The sequence below is a fragment of the Plasmodium malariae genome (genome assembly GCF_900090045.1).
Source record: "Plasmodium malariae genome assembly, chromosome: 6".
In the NCBI taxonomy this organism is placed as follows: Eukaryota; Apicomplexa; class Aconoidasida; order Haemosporida; family Plasmodiidae; genus Plasmodium; species Plasmodium malariae.
The window spans coordinates 142,501-170,023 of NC_041780.1; the positions used below are offsets into that span (position 1 = coordinate 142,501).

Genomic DNA, 27,523 nt, shown 5'->3' on the forward strand with positions numbered 1-27,523 from the left:
CAGTGTAGTGTATATATACTTATGCACAAGGAGGTATATGTTTCTTTTTTCCCTGAATGACCTTGTTCGAACGCCTTGATGACAGCCAAGCGTGTGGGTACATGTACATTCTGATGAACAATTTTTCTTAATTCTTTATTCTCAGGTGTTAAGGCACATAAGTTTTCCCATTCAAGATTTACATCATATACATAAAAATTATATTTATCATTGTAAACACATTCCGTCATTATTTGCATCATATGATATTCATCGTATTGAGGAAATAATCCCGGTGCACATTCCCCACCATACTTTTCTTGTAATATTTTATTTTCTTTTAAAATTTTACATTTGGTCCAAAAAGGAGGTGGTAATCTATATTGTAATGTCCTACCTCGAGCATGAAAAATTTTTATTTGTGTGTGAATACTTGCTTGTAAAAAAATTTCAAATAACGGCATTTTTACATCCATTTTTAAGTTTACTATCTGAACTTTCCTTCCAAACTTTTCCTTCACTTTACTCACTAGGCTTTCCATTTTATCTTTGTCACTTTCCATCAACTTGCAGTACGGCCCTGATAGGGGAAGCAAGAAGGTTTACTACGTGTGCTCCATTGTACATACACACATCAATACATGTACACACGAACACATACGCACATCAATACATGTACACACGAACACATACGCACATCAATACATGTACACACGAACACATACGCACATCAATACATGTACACACGAACACATACGCACATCAATACATGTACACACGAACACATACGCATATCAATACATGTACACACGAACACATATGCACATCAATACATGTACACACGAACACATACGCATATCAATACATGTACACACGAACACATACGCACATCAATACATGTACACACGAACACATACACACATCAATACACGCCCAAGTACAGATATGTTTCCTCATTTAAACACACTCAAATCTCCCTCGTGCTGCCGCTCCACATGTACACTTGTAGCTCACCTATTTTGGGTGTTACAAAGTACAGAATATTTTTTTGCTTATTTTTCTGGACTTCATAGTTGCAGTGATTTATCAAACGAGTTTGTCGCATTATGTCCAACACCTTTACTCTACTCTCATGCGATAAATTATAATTATCTTCGTTTCTTTTTGCATCCTCCTTTTTGTTTCTTATCTCTTCCTTGATGATTAAATCTTCCCATGTTTCAACTGGTGGAAGTGGCGGAATGTACCTGAACAGGTCAGGCATATTGCAAAAAAAAAAAAAAAAAAATATTACACACACACAATACATACGTAAATGTATGTATAACCATACGCGTACCTATGTACACATAGGTTCATCCATACATACTTACATAAGTATATATGTATATCCATAAGCACATACACACATGCGCAGCTCGCTTGTTCTGGCTGTAGCTTCCCCTTACTCGTCGTCCGTGAAGTACTTAAAATCATCCAGTTCTTCAGTTGATTTTAAAGCAAAAGAGGAACTTTTAAACGCATTAAAATGCTTATTATTTCTAGATATTTTATAAACACAAGGCTTTAATATAAAGCGTTCTCCCTTATAGAGAACATAGTTCTGAACATACTTCTTCCATGGGAATGTAAAAAGCAATATTTGTAGTACTAGTAGTTGTAATAGTGCTGATAATACTATTTTTTTGCCTACATATTTCAAATAATTTAACATTATAAATATATATATATATATATATATATACATTTATTTACGCATAAATAGTACACAATATTGCTCAGATAGTACAAAAATATGGCTAAAATATTACTAACATGATACTAAAATGTTGCTAACATAGTGCTAGATCGGAAAATTTCGTTAAATTGAAAATTTTAACAACTCTAAAAGTTCATTTGGAATATTCCGAATTGAAAAGAGAGGATACACGTGTTACGGAGCACGCATACGCATTTGTACATAAGTATATATACCCGTACACATGTATACATTTACATATATATATTATATATATGTAAATGTATACATGTATGGGACTACTACACGAGCCTTTTTTTTTTTTTTTTTTTTTTTTTTTTCTCATTTTTCTTCATTCATTTCTTTCCTTTTTTCTCTCTTTTGATGAATGTCCTTAAACCCTTTTGCCTTTTCAAAGCAAGTATAACTGAACGAAAAAAGAGAACAATTGCACTAAAACGTGTTTACCGAGCAACGTGGATTTCTCCCGTTATTGTCACAAGCGTACTTATAGGAATTGTTTTTTTCCTTTTCCTTTTTTTTTTTATTTTTTTTATTTTAAATAAATCTACCTTTTCAGCTTCAGCCGTTCGCTAGTAAATTAAAATTGCTTGATGGCATAAATTCCACGGGGGAGATGAAGGGCGAACAAAGTTGGCTACACATTTATGCGCGCTCAAGTGCATTTTATGTGCGCAATGTATTTCGTTCAAAAATGTGCAAACATGCATATAAATATGTATGTGTACTTATATCTATATATGCACAGTCATACCGCCTATTTGCTCACTTGAAAAAAAAAAAAAAAAAAGCCAAAATGTAGAAGGTAAAATATAGCATATACAATATAACATATAAAATGTAATAGGCAAAACGTAATAGGTAACACGTAATAGGTAACACGTAATAGGCAACACGTAATAGGTAAAATATAAATGGTTAAAGATAAATGGTAAAAGGTAACAACGCAACGTGAGAAAACAGTTTTATGCGGGGAAACGCCCAGAACAGCATCCCACAATGCATCCCACTTGTCTGTACTCATATGTCCACATCCTTTCACGCCCATCGGCCCGTTTTTCCTGCAAGATGGATAATCATTTGAACAAATAACAGAAAACCTAGTACCTTTTTCCCAACACACAAACGTGTATCGACATGGCAAAAAACAGCACCTCTTACTTGTTCATTTTATGCATTCTATATTGAATGAGCAAATTTTTTAAGTAGTCTGAAGTGCCTTGGTTGAAAAGATCAAGTAGAATTGTCTGGAAATCGAATGCATTAGAGTTATCCATGCGTTCAAACAACAAAATAAAATGTTTTATGCTCTCTATATTTACAATTTCACTAAATGATGTGTTGTTTGTATTAATAGAAAAAATATTTTTCTGTAAGATGAAATAATTTTTACAAATTTTTAAAATGGTGGAGGTAAAAACGTTTAAATAAGAAGACAACTCGTGTGGGTCCTCCTTCATAAATAATTTCATCTCACCTATATATAATACTTCCATATGTTCATCTGTATAGTCACTGTACATTCGACTAGTTAACCTTTTGTCGTCCTCTTTCTTACTTTGATACAGGGTTAAAATAAGAGGGTTGTACATAAAGAAGGACTGCAAAAGAGTTTTAATGATCTGTAATATGGCAAAACAAAGACAGGAGCTGTTATTACTTAACATAATAAGTGAGTCTGACACATCTACAAGCAAACTTAAGCATCGTCTTGTAATATTACAATCATAACTATTAAGCAAAAACTCAATTGTAGGTAAAAAACAGTTAAATAGCTGTACTTTGTCAATATCATAAATGTAATGATAAAATTTTTTACTTCTTTCTTGAGTGTTTTTAAAATCATTGGGTATAACAAATATGTTCTTACATATTTTCAGGTAATTCAAAATATAGTGTTTATTCATATATAGCATATCATAATAAATAGTATATTCCTCTTCCTTAATATTTAATTGGCTATTTAATTCATTGTTTACTTTTTTAATATGATCAAACTGTGCTCTAAAGTAATGAAATTTTCTTTCAAAAAAAGGCTCATATATTTTAATATACCAATGAATTAGTAGCTTATTTATTATTCTGTTACTTATAACATATTTCAACTTCTCACTCAAACAAAGATAAATATATAAAATATTTTCATTCAAAAAGTAATATGGACTATATGATAAACCTATTAACAAAACATTATTAAAAAGATCCACAATGTCATTATACATGAATATGTACCCTTCACTAATGAACTTCTTTATTATAGTGCAAACATTTTCATGCATTAGTCTAATGCTACAGTTCGATTTTTTTCTTCTCCCTCTATCCCTTATGTGCGTTTCACTCGGATCTCCTGGTACACCCCCCCGTAGGTGATACTCCAAGCCGTCAACCACGCCACTGTTAAGTGCACTACTAACTGGACCGCTAACCACACTTCCACACCCCTGACTGTGTGCATTATTTAACACTTCCCTCTCCTTGCCGTTCAGGTGAAAATAATTCACCTCGGAGCACAACATGGGGTAGTTTTCAAAAGTAATACTACTAGTGTTTAGCATGTCGTTAAAAAGGGGATAAATGCACAATATAGAGGTAAACAAGTTGAAAGCAATTTGTAAAAATTCGTTTTCATTTATCATTGCTGTGTTATTGTTTATATGATTGAAAAGTGTTTCTTCACTAAAATGTGTTTCTTCCATGGGTCTCTTTTCATTAGTCATGAAAAAAAAATTATTACAACTGCTATCATTTTTTTCTTTTTTCGAATTTTTTACAAAACAGCCAAATTTGCGGAGGGAAAATAAGCTAAAATAATTCTGCACTACTTTGTACACATCGAATAAGGAATGTACCCTTTCGGTTTTATGTTCACTCAAATAAAAAAGTTCATATAGCTTATAAAATGACGTTATTGTTTTATTAAATGAAGTTAAGAATTCGTAGGTATCATCTAGCACCAAGTTAATGTAGTTAGGAAATTCCCCATTGATGTAGTCCACCTTTAATACATATATCAGAGTCAACAATAAAATTGTAAACTCCTTGTTATATTTAAAAAAATTTTTTGTCTTCTTCTTATATTCAATAAATGTTTTTAGCACATTCTTAATCATCTCATTAGAAAGAAAGTGCTCTAAATTTAATATGACTGCAGTAAATATAGAGACGTAATTTTTTTTTAATTCATATGAATACTCCATATCATTCTTAACAATGTTTTGTACTAAATGATCTATCATAAGAAATGCAAAATCTTTGTTATAATTTAAAATATAAGTACTACTAGATATATATTCTAATCTCTTAATTTCAAATAGAATAAAATTGGATGAAAATTTTGCAAAATTTAAAAAATCTTTTTCTAATATTATTTTATAACAACTTAATAAATTCATTATACACTTATTACATATTTCATAGTATGGAGATCCTCTATATTTTTCTATGCATTTAATTATATGTAGCTCTAAATCAATTCGTTCGATTTCTTTTTTCAGTCCATTTATATTATCACTATTATATTCCTTGTCCCCCACTACAACGCCCTTACCCGGTGTGGGAAATATACCTGACTGGCTGCTCACCCGATTTACTTCATTCATATCCTTCACACCTGCCACCCCATTCTCGTTATCCTGCTCTTTTTGCATCTCTACAATTCTTTTTTGAAGTAACGTTTTCAAGTTAATCTTATCCCGTACATATGCTTGCTGGGAAGTCAAATCTCCATCCACACTACTCAGCAGCTGAAACGAAATAATATTTCTATTTATTTCTGTATCTCCATCCGTTATTACACTTTTGCACTCCTTCAATATGTTGATGAAAAAGGTAAGCAACTGGTAATATACCCTCAGGAGTATGTATATAAAATAATCCTTCACCTTTATTACTTCACTGCACAAATTAGACAAATTTATGTTATCATAAAATTTAAAAAAGTCGAAAAACACTTCTAACATTATATGGTACACTTCGTGGTTCATCCCTATTAGTGTTCTCAGTAGGCCGTAAATCTTGTTCTTCAGCATGTTTTTAATATGGCCACTCCCGTTGGCACTGCCAACAACATTATCACTACTAATACTACCAACACCGCTAACATTGTAGATGCACCCCTCGACCTCCTCTTGGTACTCCCGCACGCACCGGTAGTAGGCATCAAACCATGCGTCGTCATACTGCTCCACGTAGCTGCTAACAAATTGCACCATCAACTTTTTGTTCAAAGGGGTACTAGTAGTATATATGGGTATCTTAACAATTTTGACAAACAGCAGAATGATGAGCTTCTTTAAATCATTACGTGTTATTACGAAATGGTTTCCATTAAAACGTTTTTCATTATTTTCATTTAGTAAACTTTCCTTGTCATTCTTGTTCATATTAAATATATCACTCTCTCCTTCATGTTCCTTATTTTTTATATAAATTAGATCTCTGTTATAGTCAAATATGTTTTTACATATTGTTAATACATTTACTAAAATTTTTAAGCTTGGGTGATATATATTTTTAAATATGTTCATTATATAAATATGAAAACATCTAAGTTTGTTTTCTTTTTTATGTAAATAGTTCGACATAGGTATACGTGATAAATTTAAAATCATTCGTACGTATATATTTTGAAAAGCATAATTATTAACATCATACAAATTTAAATTTATATTGAAATAATTTTCTAAAAATTGCATTAATTCATATTCATTTAATTGAAAAAAGGTTTTATTATTTATTCTAGATATATATTCAACTATATTTAAAAAAATGACTAGCAGCTTTTCTTCTATGTCTACACTATCTAACAACTTGTACAGGCAAGGACATTTACATGTAAACTCGTTTACAGGAATGTATTGTTTGTACAATTTACAAAAATCGCTAAGAGCTATAGAAGAAATAGACGAAATGCTACTCTTACCAACACCAGAGATATAATTTCTACTACCATTATCCCCACTAGGGGATATTTGCCCTTTTACTACACACCCATTTGACGTTTTTGTAAAACAGACAAGTAGTATATTCAACAAAAATTTGATTGGCGACGAGCTAACTAAAGATGGGCTGACTAGCGATGAACTGCTTGATGGGGAACTGCCCATCGGTGTACTACCTATCGAAGAACTAGACTCACTAAAAAATATATATGCTGGAAAAAAAAAAGATAATTCTTTTACACACTCTAGCAAAAGCTCGAATTCATTTTTTTTATTAAAATACACACAATAATAAAAAGAAATAAAAAAAAAATTAAATAGTTCATTTACATCGTTAATTATGATCGAACGAAATATATTTAACTGTTGCCTGTTAACCACCTTAGACGGGTTTTCATTGCTTATGGTATAAAATATTTCTTTCAAGAAATTTATGCAGATGTGCAGGACGCTTCCAAAATATTCGTCCTGCTTCATCAAATTGTTATTATCATTTACGTTGTCAATACTTCGAATGTTACTACTACTTAATACGTTTTCTCTTCCCCCCCCATAATTCCCCATAAAGTTTACGGACATAAGTTGTTTGAACTCTTCCTTCTCCACTTCGTTAAATCCTAATGGGGCCAATTTTCTTTTCAAAGATTCACTCAAAAAAAATAAAATAAAATTAAATACATACCTAAAATATATATAATCATTATGCATACACAGTATACTTAATATCTGAGAATACTTATTTCGTGTTGAGTTCATATATGAACTAATAAAATAATTGTCTAAGGAGGTCAGGTAATTTCTGATAAGAAAACTATTTTCGTTAAGAAAATTCTGAACAAACTTTTTTTTTATTAATCCTATGGATTTCTCTTTTATATTTAGCATGCTGCTATCCAACTCATGATTGAAATGTATTGGTAAAGAAAACAATATATTTATAAAATTATTTCGTATATTATTTTTATCCTCAACAGTATAAATAGTATAATACTTTTCAAGTAGCTTGTTCATGTAACAAAAAGATAAAAACAGTAAATGGTCTTTAAATACAATTAAATTGTTGTCATTGTTTATTACATTAGAAAATACTAAATAAAAAGCACCATAGAATTCCGAAATTTCACAGTTCTTGCACTCATTTAAATACTTAACACTCTCCCCATCGTTCTTCAAGGATTTTAAAAATATCTCACCTAACTCCTTGCTTTTACTCAATATATTATTCGAAGATTCATACATTATAATTCCGCAAAAAAGGAAGAGTTCGAATAGGTAAAACAAAAAAAAACAGCAAAAAAATAGAAGTGGGGTGGGGAAGGGGGGAAAAACAAGGAAAAATGAAATAATGTGATAATGTATAAACGTAACGATATAAAGTAAGAACAAATATTTTTACAAATTTAATATGCTCTACGTGGGTAGGAAAATAAATGTGGAATGTTTCCACGGCTAAGCGTTCTTCCGATCAGCTATTATTTTTAGGGTACGAAAAAAAGAAATATAGTAAAATACAAAATAAAATAAAAAATAAAAAATAAAATAAAATAAAATAAAAATAAAGAATAAAATAAATAAAATAAAAAATAAAATAAAAATAAAGAATAAAATAAATAAAATAAAAAATAAAATAAAAATAAAGAATAAAATAAAAAATAATATAAAAAAAATAATAAAATAAAAAATAATATAAAAAAAATAATAACATAAAAAATAAAATAAAAATAAAATAAGAGTAAAAAAAAAATATAATAAATTCGTAGTGTAGTACATAAGTGTAAATTCACAAATGACGTCGAAAATAGGTTCACATATATTTTTTGCCTATAATTATGCATTTATGACTGCCTTATAACTTCATCAAATTTTTATAACCGAGTCATATTTTTATGGACTGCTTCAAATTTTTATGACCGAGTCATATTTTTATGGACTGCTTCAAATTTTTATGACCGAGTCATATTTTTATGGACTGCTTCAAATTTATATGACCAAGTCATATTTTTTTTGACTTCATTTGCAATAGAAAAAAAATAAATGCATTTACAACTAAATGTATTATTATAAGCATATTTAAATGCTCAATATGTATATAAGTAGATCTCTTTTTTTTTTAGTAAAAGAACGAATATCGAATAAAACTAATAAAATATTCACTTAAAATGTTATGTGGTGACACTTTGATGTTTTATAAAAAAAAAAACTCTCATGTGTTACCAATTGTAAAGTACATAAGCATATCGTGCATAAGTACATATATACATATATATATATATACATCCATAAATAGTATGTTTCTTTATTTCGGAAAGGTTATTCGTGTTTATGTTTATTCCTCTTTAATTTTTTTTTTTTTTTTTTGTTTTCCCCTTAATTATGTTAATTAATTTAAATTATAGTGAAAAAATGCGTCTCACTATTGGTGCGTACTTTCAAGGGTCATAAAATCGAATTTCTCAAGTTAATTGCTAAAGTGTTAACTGACCAGGTTATAACTGCTATCGCGTTAACCTATCAAGACTATAATTGCTAACCTGATAAGTTACAAGACTATAATTGCTAACCTGATAAGTTACAAGCGATAATTGCTAGTCTGCTAAATGACAAGGCGATAATTGCTAGTCTGCTAAATGACAAGGCGATAATTGCTAGTCTGCTAAATGACAAGGCGATAATTGCTAGCCTGCTAAATGACAAGGCGATAATTGCTAACACGTTAACAGCAGATATGTGAGCTGCTAAAATGTTGACTTCCAAAATGTGAACGCCCTTTCAGCTTTTTATTTTTTTTTTTTCCTGTCGACAAATAAAACAACCGGCTAAGTTTATATAATTATCACAAAAAGTATATCCAGAAAAAAAGTATGTACAAGTAAAAAATTTTTTAAAAAATAAAAAAAAAAATGTTCACCTTTTTTTTCTCCCCCTCTGTCTTATTAAGCATCTGTTTTTTTAAGCAGCATTTTGATAAAGGATAATGTTGTAGCTTTTTTTTATGACCTAAACGAAAAGAGTATTAAAGAGCTCCATACTGATGTGTAGAACGTAAATAGCATAATGATCCATGGGGGTATAGGAAAAATGCTCATATATGTGTGCGTAAATATATAAATTTACATATATATATATATATATATATATATATATATATATATATATATACACGATTGTGCAACCTCAAGGTGCAAAAAGAATTTTAAAATCTTCACAAAAATTGAAAACTTGCGGATAGTGCCAAATGCGTACTTTCTTTGTTTATCTGTTAATTTACCCGCGGAATTTTAAAATCAAAAAAAAAACAAAAATCGACTATTTTTCCAACTCATACAATGAAAAAGTGAAATACATGTAAACGTATCTCTGTCATTATGTTAAATAATGTGGTAATGTGCCGACGTAAAATAGTACTAATGTAGTAATTCACAAACGAAATGTCTTAATAGGATGAGTACACCACGTAGAGCAAAACTCCTTTAGGCAAAAAAAAAAATTATTTAGTGACAAAAATTAAAAAAAAAAAAAAAAAAAGAAAAAGAAATAAAAAAAGAAAAAAAGGTTTTCTTAGCTACAAAGGCACCAAGTTTTATATAATTTTAGTTCTACTTTCCATGAGTTTTTTCTTTTTCTCCCTAGCAATTCTTTTGGCTCTCTCTAAAGGTGTTTCTTCAACGATATCGTTTTCTCCCGTGTTTGCCTTATGATCGTCATTTGTAGAAGCACTGTTATTATTATTGTTTTTGTTATTATTATTATTATTACTGTCACTGTTATTGTTGCTTGTGTTGTAGACCTTACTATCAGTCTCCTTGTTTCCACTCGAATTTTCCCCCTTTTGAACGTTTATGCTGAAAAAATCCTCATTATCATATACATCATTTGTAAATATATCTTCTGCAGCTTCTGCACGTGTCTTTTTGTCCTTTTCATTGTGCATTACCCCTCCATCGTGCAATTTTCCTTCTTGTTCTTCTTCCCTTGTAGGAGCAACTTCATCCTCCCTTATGATGGAAAACTTATCATTTGAAAATTCGGTATTATAAAATTTTTTAAAATTAAATATGTTGATGTTATCTCTCATTTCATGATTTTTAAAAACTTCTTCACATACAGGATATGTAGTTTTATATTTGTATAAAAGATAAGAACGATAGTGTTCATATATTTCTTTTTTTTGTGTTAACTTTTGAACTTTGGCTAGCACATCATGTATATTATACTTCCGTCTAATAGTTTTGTAAATGTCAGCTAGGTTGGCACTATTATCTTCCATAAGTAAAACATTATGCACAGAAAAATATAATTTCGAAGTAACTTCATTAATTAAATTCATAAATAAATTAAAACTTGTTCTTAAGTCTTTTCTTTTATGTTGTTTTATTCTGTAGATCATTTTAGAATACTTTTCCGTCAACTTACTTATTTCTATATTCAATTTTTCCTTTTCTATGATAAAACTTGTGTTGTCCTGAGCCTTTTTACCACTGATACTGCTCCTACTGGTGTTTATGTTATTACCATAATCGAGATTAGCTCTTTCGAAATTACCATTATCATCATTATTACCATAATTGTCATTACCATTACCAACATTATCGCTACTACCATTATTATTATTATTGTCACTATAATTATTGGTTAAATACTTATCATACTTCCTGCTTCCATACTGTTCATATACATTGGTTTCCTCTTTTTCCTCCCCAGCTGGTATATCAATTTCCTTTAAATAATTACAACAATTTCCTTTATTATATAAATTTATTAATTTCTTTTTAATCTCAAATAAAGTATTACTTTTCTTAATTATAGGAATAGACATATTTTTCCCTATATATTCTACACTACTATTTTTAAAAAATTCTGAACTGTCATTTATAATTAAATATTGTACAAATATTTTATTTCCAAATAATTTTTCACTTATTATATTTTTATATTCATTATGAACACACTCTAACAGTTTTTTAATAGCTGCAGTGTAATTTTTTAAGTTGTAATTAATTTTTCGTTTCTTTTTTTTTAAATTTAAATACATATATATATCCCATAATTCATCTTTCTCTGGAAGAATTTGTTTTATTTTGTTCTTTTCCTCTCTCACGTATTTTTGCAACTCATCCTCTTCGCTGTCTGCATCCTCATCATAACCATCTCCCATTTCCTGACCATGTTCATCATCCCCTTGAGAATTAAAATTGCTACTATAGCTATTTCTTTGTTCGCTCTTTCTTTTTTTTTTTCTAATATAACTGTTAATTTTATTTAATGCTACATCGTTAAATAAATTTTTTAATTGAAATGTCATACTTTGTTTTCTTTTCTTCTTTTTTTCTTCCACCTCTTCACTCTCTTTCATATAGTTATGTTCCTCTTCTCCATAATTGTCGAAATTCTCATCGTTGAAGTAATTTTTTCCATTATCGTAATTTAAATTGTTGCTCTCACTATTTTTTGCCTCCACCTGTTCTTCGTATATTTCATCATCTTCACTAAAATTTAAGCTCATTTTGTTTTTTAAAGGGAAAAATATTTGCTTATTATCACTCACCTGTTATTAAAAATTTGGCTAGCTCTTATGGTAAAAATATATGAACACGACAGGAAAGTGAAGGAAAAGAAGGAAAAAAAAAAAAAAAAAAAAAAAGTATGACCACGTAAGGCAAATGTCAATAAAAAAAATACATACTTCATACATACTCATAATACATTTATACAATGTATAAACATATAAATATGTATGAATATACAAAAAGGTATTTATGTATATATAAAAAAATGTATGCACAAGTAAATCGAGGGTGATTAAAATATACGAACATACATGTACACATAAGCACACGTAAGGTGCGAACAAAAGGTGAAAATAAATACGTCTAAATATGCACATATAAATGTACATGGGCAAATGTGCAAACGCTTCGCCTTTTTTTCCTTTTGTATCATAACTCTGCACATTTTCACAAAAATTATAAATTGGCATACGCTACATATACACATACATGCATATGTATATATATATATATATATATATATATATGTAATATATTTTTTTTTTTTTTTTACGCTCTTATGCGTACATACACAGTTTATATACTCGCGTTAAGATCAAGCCATCGATTCTGGCCATTTTTTCAAAAAATTAAAATAGCAAAAATTATAGGGATGCAGATACTTAATAAACCCTGCATAAAATATCGTAACATTCTACAGTAAAACGCAAGTACTTCCCTCTTTTTTTGTCAAAAATAACGCATATTGCTCATGTTACTCATTTGTGTATTTAAGCATTTGTACATTTGTACATTTAAGCATTTGTGCAAATGTATATTTAAGCATTTGTGCATATGTATATGTTACAGTTTTTGCCATGTAAGGTGTAAAAAAAAATTTCTGTCTCAAACATTCCCTGCAAATTTGTTAACTTCTTAGTACCGTATAATAAAAAATGAGTAAAGAAAATTTTATTTTTCCAAATTCGTAAAAGTCATCGGTAAAATTGTGGTTTATAAACAAAACAAAAAAATGAAATAAAGAGAATTGTAAATGTTTTCAAAAATAAAAGCACTTACGTTTTTGAAAAAATATTCATGCATACATATATGTACATTTATACATTTGTACAGTTAATAAAAAAAAAAAAAAAAAAAAATTATTTTTTAATTAAAAATATTTCACTCTCTGATATGTGAAACAAAGAATTAGACAGTGTTGTAAAGAAGGGACTATCCATCTATAACACATAAAAATAAAAATTGGGTTTTATTAAGAAAAAAAAAAAAAAACATAACAATGAAATGAACGTCAACCAATGTGTATTAATGTTAAATGGGAGGCAATGTATGCATGTGTACATATGCACATATGCATATTATTCACATATGTATACACACGCTTAAGTGTCCATATTCGTATTTTTTGTTTTTCCAACTTCCTTCCATTTTTCTGTTAAAACTTCGTCAAGAAATACATATCAATTTTATTTGACAGAATTTTTAGCAAGAGAAGGGCAAATGAAAAAGAAGAAACGTAAATGCCAGCGAACGATAAATTGTTTAAATAAAAATAAATCGAATGTGCAATATATATATAAAAAAAGGAATTTATTGGTGAAATGATATCCAACAAATATTTGTACTTATGCAAATGTAATACCACCTCGTATATTTTATTGTTACCCAAATATAATCTTTTTAAAAATCCATATTGATTTAACAAATTTACATAAAAGTCCATTTTCCTGTCTTCCCTCATATTCTTAATTATTTCCTCTTTATTAAAAAAATATTCGTCTGTCCATCTCCTCAAAAAGGATAAATTGTTTTGAAAAAATAGTCGAATGTAAATTGAAAATAGCTGAAATAAAACAACGACCCCTAGTATTTTACCTGAACGAGCAAGAATTTTTCGAAAATGAAAAATCGAGAATTAATCATGTATGTGCGTGTGCATATATCTACATTATATATGATGTACGTATGTATGCATGTACGTATGTGCGTGTTTATGAGAGCGTTTATGTGTGTATACGTAGGGGGGTAAGCATGCCATGGGAAAAAAAAATAATAAAGAGGCATAAATAGTATTGTGCATTGGTGGAAAATAAAAAATATGCACATATATATATATATATATATATATATATATATATATATATATACATATGTATGTGCACGTATATATGTAAATATACATAAAAAATGCAATTACGCAATTATGTAAATACATATGTACGATGTATATGCGCGCTTGTTTTCGTTACTTCTCCTGGAGCCGAGCAGGTGGAAACTGCCCCAATTAGCTTGGACAAGAAAATAAGGAAATACCGAAATGTACGAGAAGAACAGGAAATGTATCAAGTTATTTACTATATACAATTTTTTTGAAAAAAAATTATACGAATTAGCAATAAATAAAAGTCTGAGTACAAACAATTTGTAGAAGAAAAAAAGAAGAGTTGATAAGGTATGAATTTTGACAAGTTTATCAGTTGTAATATTTTTGAATTCTCCTATAAAAGCATATTTTTTTTTAAAAAAAGTGTATATATAATCACTCCTAAAATATATAAGAGTAAAGAATAAAAATAATATATTAACTGAATTATAGCTTATTATTTTTGGTAACTGTGTAGATTTATTAAAAAAAGAAATATTGGAAATAAAATGATAAAAAGGACAATTTATATACTTATCTTTTAAATAATCAAATGATATATTATAAAATTTTTTAAATTTTTCTATATATATACTCGAGTCATCTTTCAATTTATTTGATATTAATATATAATATTTTTTTGCAAAATTATATTTATATATAACTAATTCTTTTGTTCGTATTTTCAAATTATCAATATCTTCCCGTTTTATTTTTAAATTATATTTGTTAATAATATTTTTAATATTTCTTATTTTACTTAAACTAGTTGATATTGTATCGCTATCATTGAAATCCCTTTTTCTTATAATTTCATTATTAAAATTATTGTCTATATTATGAAAATTTATGTTTGTGTATATTAATCTTCTCTTATATTGGGTCTTCATGTACCTTCTCAAGTAATCAGGAGTTAATTCATGTTTTCTTCGTTTGACTTCTAAATTTTTTATGCTTCTTACAAGTGCAAAAAAAAGTAGGTTAAACAGAAAAATTGCTTTTTTCATCTTCGCCTGCGTAATAAGGGAGTTAACATTGGAACGAATGTAAAGCATGTCTAAACAACGTGTTATGTGTGTTTTATGTACATGTGTTAGTATGTACAGTTGTATGTATGCTCGTGCGATTGCCTGTATGTGTACATGCACGTATTTAACGTAAAACATCATTACAAACAATTCCTCGTAAATATGAATGACCTCTAACCCTTTATCATAACCGCAGATTATAAAAAGGGCAGCATTAATTTCATTATTGCAAAAAAAAAAAAAAAAAGGAAAAAAAAAAATGCTTATCTCTAAAAACCTTATAGGCATAAAGCAGAAGACACACATAACATGCATCATCCTCATCATAAAAAGGTCCTTCATGTACATTTCGAATAATTATCAAAACGTTGTACATATATTTGTGTTTACGCGAAAGTTACATTTAGGAATGTATGCATACATGAATACATGAACACATAAACACATGAATACATAAATATATATATATATATATATATATATATGTGTGTGGGTGTACTCGTCCATATCTACATGTTTTGTACGTGTGTACGTATATGTTATTAAGTGCACTTCTCACTTTTTGGCAACACTATTTTCTTTATACCTCTTTGTTTTACTCATCTTAACGGGTAATGGTTGGACTAATCTAAGTAATACTAAAATGAGTTTTCACTCTGAAATTTTTTTGTCCGGTATTTACTTTTTTTTTTTTAAATTAAGCTATAAACGCCTATAAGTTCCTGATGGTTTATCTTCTTGACATTTCAGTAAAACGAAAAAAAAAATGAATGAACATGCAGATAAACAAATAAACAAAAATAAAATGCAATATTATATAATGAATGTAACATAACGTATCGTAACGAAACGAAACGTAATATGGCAAAGTAAATTACCCACATTCTTAACATGTGAAGGGCAAATCAAAGCGTAAAAGTCAAGATTGATATTGCCATGATCATAATGTATTTACGGACGTATGTACAAAACGAAATTTGTTTGTTTATTAATTAAACTATGCCCTCCCCTTTTTTTTTTATTTTTTTTATTTTTTTTTTTTCTCCTCTTTTTTTTGATAATATTTATTGTTTAATGTGTAGAATATAAACCATTTTAAATAAAAAAAAAAAAAAAAAAATGGTAAAAATAATAATTTTGTTTTAACCCTTTCGTCGCATATATAGTGCATACATATAATACATAAGCAAACATATGTAACTGTTAAATATGCCGATTTTTTCTTCTCTTTTTTTTTTTTTTCTGTAACAAAAAATAGGGATAATTATAGCTTTAAAAAAAAAAGAATGAACGAATTAATTAACGAATAAACGAATGAAAGAACGAATAAACGAATGAAAGAACGAATAAACGAATGCAGAAGCTCAGCTAAAAGCATGTGTTTTAAAAGCTTAAACTGAAGGCTTAAAATAATTAAATATGTTCACAAAAAAAAAAAAAAAAAAAGCATAAATTAAAAAAGTATAAAACTAAAAGTGAAAAGTTATTAACAAGCAAGAATTAATAAATTTCATTGAAAAAACGGAAAAAAGAGCACATGAACTAGTTTCATTCGTAGTGCCTATAATTGCATACACGCACGCACTCATTGCTATACATGTCAAGCGGTATCTAAAGGTAATACTAATATATACATATAAGCATATTAGATATACATATATGTATATCTAATGTGCTTATATGTACATATATCTAGTATCTTTATATTTACATATATCTAATATGTTTATATGTATATATGTGTATGCATTACTCATAATTATTGCTCCTCATCATATGTTGCATGACCTTTGAGCATTTTACACTTTCCAAAATTTTGTAAAGCTTAAGTTAACTCTTGTTTACTATTCTTAGACTCTTTTTTTTTTTTTTTTATTTTGTTTAAGTTTAGGATATTTTTTTGTTTTAAATTACGTACTTTTTTGTTATACTTACATGTGCACATAGCATTATCCATTCATCTGTCCGTTTATTCACCTTCTTATTTATTTTTTTTTTCTCTTTTTTTTTTTTTATTTATTCCCACTGTTTTACATACTTCAACATAATAATAGCTTTGCGCATATTTTTAGATTTGTAACACATATTTTTAAAATTTTGAGGGTGTAATGTATTATTATAAAGCAGGCATTAAACATGTTCACAACTTCTAATTTTCGGTAAAATGAATTACAAGTTTGTTTTTTTTCCTTTTTTTTTATTCTCGTTCTATTTTATCAAAAATGTCGAAGCGTACCTTCCTGGAATGAATCCGCGGGTAACATTACAGATGACAAAATAAAAGAAAAAACATAAATATGTGCACACATATATATACATGGGTATACTTAGTATACCACTTTGTTCCGTTAAAATGCTCCCATTTTTGGTGGTCCATTTGTGTAAAGATATGTAGGTGTGTAAGTACATTTGTACGTATACGCGTACGTATGTATGTATGTGTAGAGCGCATGCAATGTACCTGCACCGCTTCGTCGGCACAGTGTGCACCCATTTTATACTTGTATACATATCGTCCCCTCCCCCTCAGGTGTACAAAGAAGGGGATAAAGTTATAATTAGCGTGAAAAATTTATCAAGTCGAAGAGCCGTTACAAGTTTAGATTATTTTTCATTTCCCCTTTGTTCAGCTGATAACATAAATGGAGATAAATCTCCTAATATTTTCAAAATATTGTCAGGCGATAATTTACACAATACATCAATAGAAACAACATTTTTGAAAGATAAGCAGTGTGCCTTTTACTGTAAAATTTATATTGACGATGATGTTTATAATAAATACAAACATTTAATTTTGTATAATTATAATATGATATATTCAGTAGATAACTTGGAAATATTTAGAGAAGATCCCAGGCGGAAGGGGTATTATTACACAGGCATACCCATAGGTTATATCAAAGATGTACGTAAAGAAATATCACAAAGGATAAGCATGCGCACAAGCACTCATACATACTTATACATATACATACGTTTATTTGTGCACTGTTCATGCTGCTTCTATGACCGTTTGGGGGGAGAAGCAGTAAATGATTGTACTTAGATAAGTTCGTACATAAATCGACGGATATGCAATTATTTGAGATTTTTTTCGCACAATAATTTTGAACTCTTGTTCGTACTATTTTTTGACCTTTTTTTTTATGAACATATTTTCACGCTTATTTTATTTTTTTTTTTTTTTTTTTCCGCAGAAGAGCTACCACCTGTACACACACTACAAAATTACCATACTGTATAACAGCGATGGGAATCCTGACAAAAACTATATCGTAGGTTTTGAAGTAGATTCTAGGAGGTAAAAACAAAACAAAGCTGCGTGTCAAGTTTTGTGCATGTACTAGCTTAAGCATACGTTCACATGTGCATATATCTCCGTTTGCACACACTTGAATATGAATATATCCCCATTTGAATACACTTGAATGTACATATATCCCTGTGTGTACACTTTCGTACATGCCTATATCCATCTACGTGTTAACACGTCCGTTCTTTTATTCATCCATACGTACATTATTCTGTTTCCCCCCGTGTCTGTCTGTGCGTGCACGCGCTCTGAATACCTCGGCCCTTGCAGTGTGGATTTCTCAATAAATGAAGACTGCGTGAATAACGAAAATAACATGGTTATGGATATGGACAAATACGTAACGTTCAAGTATGATATAAAATATGTGAAGAGTAACAAATCTGTGCGACATAGATCTGAGCATTATTACAGAAATTTGAATGATCAGAGTATGATACATTGGTTTTCAATAATAAATAGTATAATATTAGTAATACTGTTGTCATTTTTTATAAGCACCTTATTAATAAAAACTTTACATACAGATATAAATAAATATAACAGAATTAATACAAATATATTTGAAACGGATGATATGGATGATAGAGGATGGAAACTAGTACATGGGGATGTATTTAGAAAACCAAGGAACTCAACTTTTTTTTCTGCATTTGTAGGTGTAGGTATTCAAATAATTTTTATGATTCTTGTTTGTTCATTAATATTATTAATTGGAGTCTATAAATATAAACAAAGATATAGATATATACAAGTAATGTTTTTTATATGGATCTTTATAAGTAGTATATCTGGTTATTCTTCATCAAGATTATATAAATTGTTCAAAAGCAAACATGTAAAATTAACAATTTTCAGAACATCCCTTATTTATCCTTTTATTTTATTTCTTATCTTTTTTCTTATTAATCTTGTTTTACATTATGAACATTCCAATACTGCCATATCCTTTGCTTCTTTAACTTTTGTATGCATTTTATGGTTTGGTATATCTGTTCCCCTTATCTGTCTTGGGTCATATATAGGAAACAAAAAAAATCCAATCGAATTACCTGTACGTGTTAATAATATTCCAAGACATATTCCCAAACAGCCATATTTAAATTCTTTCTTCGCGTCATCCTTCCTCGTCGGATTAATCCTCTTCGCGTAATACGAAAACAGAAATGTGTCAAGTCTTGCTTAATACAAATCAGCAGACAGGAGTTTATAAAAAAACATACAACAGTTAAATTTGGGAACGTTACATGTTCGCAAAAAAAAAAAAAAAAAAAAAAAAAAAAAGATGACTTATTCATGTGTTTTTATTTTATTTTATTATATTTATTTTTTTTTTTTTTTTTTCCTGCAGAACGATGTACACAGAGCTGTTTTTCTTGTTTACGTCCCTGTGGAAAAGCAACATGTATTACCTATTTGGTACATTTAACAACAAAAAATGGAAGGGGTGCCTGTGTGGGCATATGTGTACCCATATACATATATGCATACATATATATATATATATATATATATATATGTATGCATATATATATGTGCATATTCATGTGTTTACGCGTGTGAATATTTTTTTTTTTTTTTTGTGCAGGATTTTTATTTTTGGTAATTTTCCTGCTGGGATTGCTAAGTGCCCAGCTGTCAATAGCCATAACCTACTACACCCTGTCATGGTAGGCATCCCTTCCTTTCATTTTACCCTTCAAATGTGTGCTTTGTATGTATGTATGTGTGCATAAGTTTATATATATGTACATATTTGCATATGCCCATATATTCATGTGAATACTTTTTCTTTTTCTTTTTTCATATATATTTCCTTGGTCATGTGCACACATTTTTGCGTGCCTTTTTTTCTTCTGAACAGCGAGGATTACAACTGGTGGTGGAAATCATTTATTGCTCCGGGATCATCTGGCATTTTCCTCTTTTTATATTCGATTTATTATTTCCTCTTTAAATTAAATATATCTACCTTTGCTGAAACCTTTATCTACTTTGCCTATTCCATCATTATGTCTTATACCTGTTTTATTTACACCGGAACAGCAGGGTTTTTGGCGTCCTTCGTTTTTTTAAAAAAAATATATTCATCCATAAAAGTTGACTAAATGCATTCGTGTGAGAATATATATATATGTGTCTATGTCTACATATGTTCACGCCGCAGATATGGTCATGCCGCAGTTATGATGTATGCTCTACATGTATAATTTTCATTTTATTTTACTGAATTTTACTTTATTTTTTTTGTAAAATTAAAAAAAACGATTAATTAATTTATAGGACATATGACCGTAATTTCTTAATATATTTAAATGTATTTTCAACATGTTTTCATTACACATTTTGTGTGAGCAGTATATATATATATATATATATGTATAACCGCTCGCTGTTCTTTTTTTTCATTTGATGAATATCAATATAAATTTTCACTCCCCCTCTCCCCCCATTCCATATCTATGTTCAAACTTTTTATTTTTGCTTTTTAATTCAATACGCAATATTTCGATTTGATACACTTTTTTTTTTTCATTTTTTTTTTTTTAAATATTTTAAGGAAAAAGGCAAAATTACTGCCGAAGGCACACGCTAGTGTGCACACGTATATACATACACGCACATATATACATACCTGTACAGGTTTATGGAATACAAAAAGTGCTTGTACACACAGCATATTAAAATAGCACAAATTAAACGTTAGATTTCTTCCTCTTATTAATAAGATTAAAAGAGATAAACAATTTTATTTCGTAGCAGTACAAGGCGTGCTTAAAAAAAATAAAATAACACACAACCTTACTAACAAGTCAATTTACATAAAAAAAGAAAAAAAAAATTATACGTTCATCTTTTCATTGTTTTAAAGAAGCCTATTGCAGAACAAGCTTTCACATAAAGAAAAAAAAGTAAAAATGTTTTAAAATTGTATAATCTTTTATTCATTAAAAAATAAAAAATAATAAACTCAACAGGTTTTTGGTAAAAAAAGGGACATAAGGCACTCACCAAGAGCATATTCACTCCTCAAATAAAAAAAGTGTTTTCTTATTTTTCATATATTTTTTTTTTCCCTATTTTCCTTATTTCTTCTTATTTTTTATTTTCACTATTTTTCTTATTTTTTCCTTATTTTGTTTTTTTTTCCCTTTTATGCCTTTCTCTTCTACCTTTTCACATTTTTAAAACTTGCCCCTGTGTACCTTCCCCTCTTTGCTGTTGCTCTTCCCTTTAGTATTTTCCTCTTTTTTATAGACCCCATTTTAACAAAATACTTAAATTGGGGCACTTTTTTAAAATGATAATTTTCTAAATAAGCAGGTACCTGTGTGCCACTGCCTTTCACAAATTTTACAATGTCCTTCATGTATATTATATTATCTTTAGTAAAAAATGTTATAGCCTTTCCTTCTTTTCTATCTGACCTACATGCTCTTCCAATTCGATGAATATAACTATATTTATCATAACACACATCATAATTTATTACTGTTTCTATTCCCTTTATATCTATACCTCTACTCATCACATCCGTACATATAAGATACCATATATGACCTGATTGAAATCTTTGAAACATTTCTCCCCTTTCTTCTTTTGTCCTTTCAGAGGTTAACAAGCCAATGTAGGAATATGCACAAGTTCTATCATCACTGTAACCATTACCATTACCAATAACACTACAAATTCCATTACCACTTCTCTTCCCAGCACTGATGCAACTACTTTTACTCAAACTCGCGTACACCATGTGTGCCTTGGATATAGTATCCACAAATATTAAGGCAGGTATATGTATCTCCTTATTTCTAATTAAATTATTTAAAACCAAAAGTTTTTCTTCCTCATTATTTACATATAACAATTCTTGCCTCACGTTACTATTTACTGTGTTCATACTTTTTCCAAAAAATACAACTACATAATTTGTACACAATGTACTTATAAAACTTTTCGTATTACCTGGTAAGGTTGCTGTTGTGAATATTTTTTGTATTTTTTTATTTTGTACTTCTTTTAATAAACAATTTAAATGCTCCAAAAAATTGACTTCAAATAATTTGTCGACTTCATCAAAAACTACAAAAAAGCATTTTTCTAAACTTACTTTTTTTTCTTCCTTTTGTTCCTTTGCTTTTACTTCTTTTGCTACCTTTACTTTCTCTGCTTTCTTTTCAACCTTTGCTACCTTTGCTTCCTTTGCTTTCCTTTCAACCTTTGCTACCTTTTCTTTTTTTTTTTCAATTAAATGTACAAGAACCATCGGTGTGCACACACACACATCCACATTCTGTTTTATGTCCTCTGCTTTACGCAGATGAATAAGTACATATTTTCTGAACGATTCGAATAAAATTATTGCTTGTTCATAAATTTGCGTAGCTAGCTCATTCGTGGGTACTATGATTAAACTTCTAATAAAAAAAATGTCCTCCTTTTCGCGTACTTTATTACGACTACTGCTACTACTACGACCACAACTTTTACTGTTATTATCACTATCATTACTACAACTGCTACTGCTACTACTACTACTACTAACGCTATCATTACTACTACCATTCAACAATACGTCATTCCCTCCCTCAACATTTAAACTATTTAATTTCACCAAAAGCGGAATAAGAAAAGCACACGTTTTACCGCTACCCGTCTGTGATATACATATTGTGTTAAAACCACTTAAAATAGCAGGGATACAAATTTTTTGAATAGACGTTGGGTTTATAAAACATAAAGTGTTTTTAACTGTATCCATTAATTTTTTACATTCTTCGTTTATAATTTCATCGTTGCTGATTTTTTTTTTTTTTTTTTTTTTTTCTACTCCTTTTACCGCTTCATTTTGTTCACTTTCCCCTTCACCAATTTGCTTATTTTTTTTTTTTACTTCATCCAAAGGACGAAAAGGAAGCCCATCTTTTTTCACTTCCTTATTTTTCAGTATCTCCTTTAAATTGTTATCAGAATAAATATTATTAGTACTATTTCCACTAACTCCTTTAGCAGCTCTATTCCCATCCTTTCTTAGCATTTTCACACAGTTAACAATATCATCGAAAAATCGTATGGGGACTACATTCCTATTTAAATGAACATAGTCTATGTTAATTTCATTATCTTTCATATATCTGCTAATTAACTGTTCATCGTTGTAAAACTGTTCAAATGTTATAGATTCACATTTGGAGGAAAACTTTTTCTTTTTGTTATCATTATCATCTAACTCATTCTTTTTTTTTATCTTTAATATATTTCTTAATGGTTTTAAATTTTCCTCTTTCAAACTTAGAAAATTGTCATTTTTAAAAAGCCCCTTTAAATTCAATCCATACATCAACTGCCTAGCTACATCCATTTTTTTCTTTTCTTTTTATAAATTAGCATTATTTTTAAAAATTTTACACAAGTATTTTTCGAACTCAAGCACGGGTAATAAATGCTCGAGAATTCGCATACTTACGTACATACTTTTGTACAAAAATATATATACATACCATCAGTACATATTTCAGTATTTACATCAATACGCGCATATATACGATTAACAAACGAGCTGCTTTGCCTCTATTATATTATTGTTTCTATTTTTTCTCATACAAAATTTTTTTATGAAATTTTTTTTTTCTTTCCGCGTTGTAGGTACTACAAACAGTAAGTGTATTATCATCACATGAAAATCCTTTGCTGTCATTTTTTTTTTTTTTTTTATTTCTTCGAACTCTATATACAACGCAAAATATGTTTGACAAGTTTGTAGTCATCTAAAAAGTATCGGCGTATGCTTACATACGCAAACATATGCAAACATTGCAAACATGCAAACATGCAAACATATGCAAACATATGCAAACATATGCAAACATATGCAAACATATGCAAACATATGCAAACGTATTTAAACGTATGCAAACATATACATAAATATACATATATACATGAAGTACATTTATAAATATGCGCATAACTTTTACGAATAATTGCATATATTTTCCAATTAACAATAATTTTACTTTGTTTAATTTTTTTTTTTTTCTTTAATTTTACGTACATGCAGAATACCTATGACTCTTATTTTCTATCCCGATGAAATTTATTTGAGGGTAAGCTTGTAGTTACCCTTTTCTTTACCCACAGAATTGTGCATGTTGCATCATAAATGATGAATTATATATTCTATGTAATATGTAGCATGTAATATGTAGCATGTAATATGTAGCATGTAATATGTAGCATGTAATATGTAGAATGTAATATATAGTATGTAATATGTTGTAACATGTTGTATGTTTTGTGTTATATATAATAATTCTTAATGTTATATTATTTATTTTATTATTTTTTTTTTTTTTTCCTTGCAGTCTCTATTCTTTTTTTTTAGCGCCAGTGTAGCATCATATGAATTTCGTTTCGAACGAGTTGTTACTCTTTATTATTAATACATTTCTGTGTGCTCAAATTACGTCGAATTTATTCATGTATTTATTTATACATTCATTTATTTTTCAATTTATTTTTCAATTTATTTTTCAATTTATTTTACAATATATTCCTTTATTTATTCATTCATTCATTCATTCTTTCTTTTATGTATTCATTTACGTTTGTATGTATGTATTTTTACACGTATGCGAGTATTGTATGTACAATACCCGGAAGAATATCCATATATCCCTTTTTCTTCATTGCACGTATGTACAGAAATTTTGGCGCGTGTAAAAAATAAGCAGAAGACGTCATGATGAATATTCTTCCGTTAAAGGTTACTCTTTTGAGCTAAATTTTATGCATATATGCGTAAGTATATGTCTATGTATATATATATATATATATATATATGTGTAGTACTTCCGTGAACTGCTTCAAAAAAAAGGACGACTGTTGCACTAAATTTTACGTAAATATATTAAATACTCTTCTTTTTTTTTTTTTTTTTTTTAACGCAAAAGTGAAAAATTAAAAGTTAAAAGTCATAAAAAAAAATTGACAATTTATTTTTTTCTCAATTGAATGTATACGAGTATAAAATACTTCAGTCAGTAGACTAATTTATTGAACTTTGATGATAAACTGAAATTACAATTTTGCACCTACACATATGAATGACACATATGTATATATATATATATATATATATATATATATATATGTATGTTCACACGAACATTCCATCATTCATACGAACATACATATACTTATACATAGCCAGTGCTTGTCGCCCTTCCCAGTAGTACTGTTCAAAAAGCTTTCAAGAGGAAGGTTATTTCTCCCCTATTTATTTATTACACCCATATAAAACCCCCTTTTGATAGTTTAATAACACTACATATTATTACATGTACTGTTCATATTACGCAAATTGATTAAGCTGATCAGGTCAGGTAAATTCTTGGAATATTATTCCTTATTCTTGCTAATTAGCCCATTTTTTTTTTTTTTTTTTTTTTTTTCAAAAAATGGCAAACTATACAGAAACTTTCGCTGCGTGGACTGCTATATGCTTAACTGATCATACACTCTTGGGGGACGATGACAAAGAAGAAGATATAAGAATGTTGTGTCAAGAGTCTATTAAGACTTGTCCATTTGCAGCAGCAGTTTGTGTGTACCCTCAATATGTTAAATTTATTAATGAACAAATAAAAAAAGAAATAAACCCATTTAAACCAAAAATTGCCTGTGTCATAAATTTTCCACATGGTACAGATAGTATGGAAAAAGTTTTAGAAGACACAAAGAAAGCAATAAATGATGGAGCTGATGAAATAGATTTAGTTATAAATTATAAAAAAATTTTGCAAAATGTTGACGAAGGATTGAAAGAAGCTACTGATTTAACCCAGAATGTTAAAGATATATTAAAAAATAAACTTCTAAAAGTTGTAATAGAAGTTGGTGAACTTAAGTCTGAAGAATTAATTATAAAAACAACATTAGCAGTACTTGAAGGAAATGCTGATTTTGTTAAAACATCTACTGGCAAGGTTAAAGTGAATGCAACCCCTAGTTCTGTTAAATCAATTATTAAGGCAATAAAACAGTATATAGAAAAAAAACCTGAAAAAAAAGATAAAATTGGGTTAAAAGTAGCAGGAGGAGTAACAGATTTAAATTTAGCTAGCTATTATATTTTGCTAGCAAGAACTTTTTTAAGTGCCCTTGCATGTCATCCGAATAACTTCCGTATTGGTTCATCTTCACTAGTACCCAAATTGAGAAAAGTTATTCAGCAGTGCCCACCATCTTAGGAATAAGTAGTGCATATTGTAGCGATCAAAAGGGAACGATAACAAAGAAGAAAAGGGGTACGGGAATAAAAACAAAAGAAAAAAAAATAACAATAATAAAATAATAGAATAACGAAATGATGGTAAAATAATGAAATAAAATAAAATGGCGCAACCCCCTTTTAATTAAGATACTGTAACATAACACAACAAATTGTATTTCTTTTTTTGTGCTGCAAAATATGCTGCAACTAAATTTGCTAAAGTTTGTACGTACATGGTTCACGTTATGTCGTGTATTAAAAACCGCTTCGCTTCATGAACTTTTTTTTTTTTTTTTTTACATACCTGTTTGTATATCTGTATATTTATATATGCACTAGTAAACAAAAGCACGTACTACACACTAATAACTAGAAACCAACCACAAAACGCAATTTACAGGACACCTGAGATGGGAACCATTTATTATACATTAAAACCACGTCAAAATAAAAAATAATTTTCAACTCTTTGCAAAAATTAAAGTATCTCCAATTATTTTAAATATCATCTTTGTAAGAATACAAAATAAGTTAAAAAATAATCATACGATTAATCAGAAGGGAAAAGTTTTTTAC

General features: G+C 28.7%; 7 protein-coding genes across 7 annotated transcripts in view; 2 read left to right on the forward strand and 5 right to left on the reverse strand.

Moving 5' to 3' along the window:
- PmUG01_06012400 (conserved Plasmodium protein, unknown function) overlaps positions 1-1,693 on the reverse strand; it is a gene marked incomplete at both ends in the record, with an annotated part of 1,866 nt that extends 173 nt beyond the window's left edge. Inside the window, 3 exons of the mRNA XM_029003690.1 lie at positions 62-559; positions 994-1,226; positions 1,428-1,693. Coding sequence (XP_028859783.1) covers positions 62-559; positions 994-1,226; positions 1,428-1,693 — 997 coding nt within the window. The remainder of the gene's footprint in view (positions 1-61; positions 560-993; positions 1,227-1,427) is intronic.
- A 1,202-nt stretch (positions 1,694-2,895) lies between these two features.
- Positions 2,896-7,917, reverse strand: PmUG01_06012500 (conserved Plasmodium protein, unknown function; the record flags this gene model as incomplete). The annotated part of the gene is made up of 1 exon (XM_029003691.1): positions 2,896-7,917. The coding sequence occupies one exon, from the start codon at positions 7,915-7,917 to the stop codon at positions 2,896-2,898; it is 5,022 nt and encodes a 1,673-aa protein (XP_028859784.1).
- A 2,341-nt stretch (positions 7,918-10,258) lies between these two features.
- PmUG01_06012600 (conserved Plasmodium protein, unknown function) lies at positions 10,259-12,181 on the reverse strand (the record flags this gene model as incomplete). Its single annotated transcript, XM_029003692.1, has 1 exon — positions 10,259-12,181. One exon carries the CDS (start codon positions 12,179-12,181, stop codon positions 10,259-10,261), a length of 1,923 nt encoding a protein of 640 aa, XP_028859785.1.
- A 1,439-nt stretch (positions 12,182-13,620) lies between these two features.
- PmUG01_06012700 (conserved Plasmodium protein, unknown function) lies at positions 13,621-15,494 on the reverse strand (the record flags this gene model as incomplete). The annotated part of the gene is made up of 2 exons (XM_029003693.1): positions 13,621-14,060; positions 14,435-15,494. 2 exons carry the CDS (start codon positions 15,492-15,494, stop codon positions 13,621-13,623), a joined length of 1,500 nt encoding a protein of 499 aa, XP_028859786.1.
- A 2,026-nt stretch (positions 15,495-17,520) lies between these two features.
- PmUG01_06012800 (endomembrane protein 70, putative) lies at positions 17,521-20,780 on the forward strand (the record flags this gene model as incomplete). The annotated part of the gene is made up of 7 exons (XM_029003694.1): positions 17,521-17,613; positions 17,887-18,264; positions 18,557-18,660; positions 18,943-19,821; positions 20,024-20,091; positions 20,261-20,342; positions 20,537-20,780. 7 exons carry the CDS (start codon positions 17,521-17,523, stop codon positions 20,778-20,780), a joined length of 1,848 nt encoding a protein of 615 aa, XP_028859787.1.
- A 1,061-nt stretch (positions 20,781-21,841) lies between these two features.
- On the reverse strand, positions 21,842-24,034 carry ROK1 (ATP-dependent RNA helicase ROK1, putative; the record flags this gene model as incomplete). Its single annotated transcript, XM_029003695.1, has 1 exon — positions 21,842-24,034. One exon carries the CDS (start codon positions 24,032-24,034, stop codon positions 21,842-21,844), a length of 2,193 nt encoding a protein of 730 aa, XP_028859788.1.
- Positions 24,035-26,132: 2,098 nt separating this feature from the next.
- PmUG01_06013000 (deoxyribose-phosphate aldolase, putative) lies at positions 26,133-26,924 on the forward strand (the record flags this gene model as incomplete). Its single annotated transcript, XM_029003696.1, has 1 exon — positions 26,133-26,924. One exon carries the CDS (start codon positions 26,133-26,135, stop codon positions 26,922-26,924), a length of 792 nt encoding a protein of 263 aa, XP_028859789.1.
- Positions 26,925-27,523: the final 599 nt, after the last annotated feature.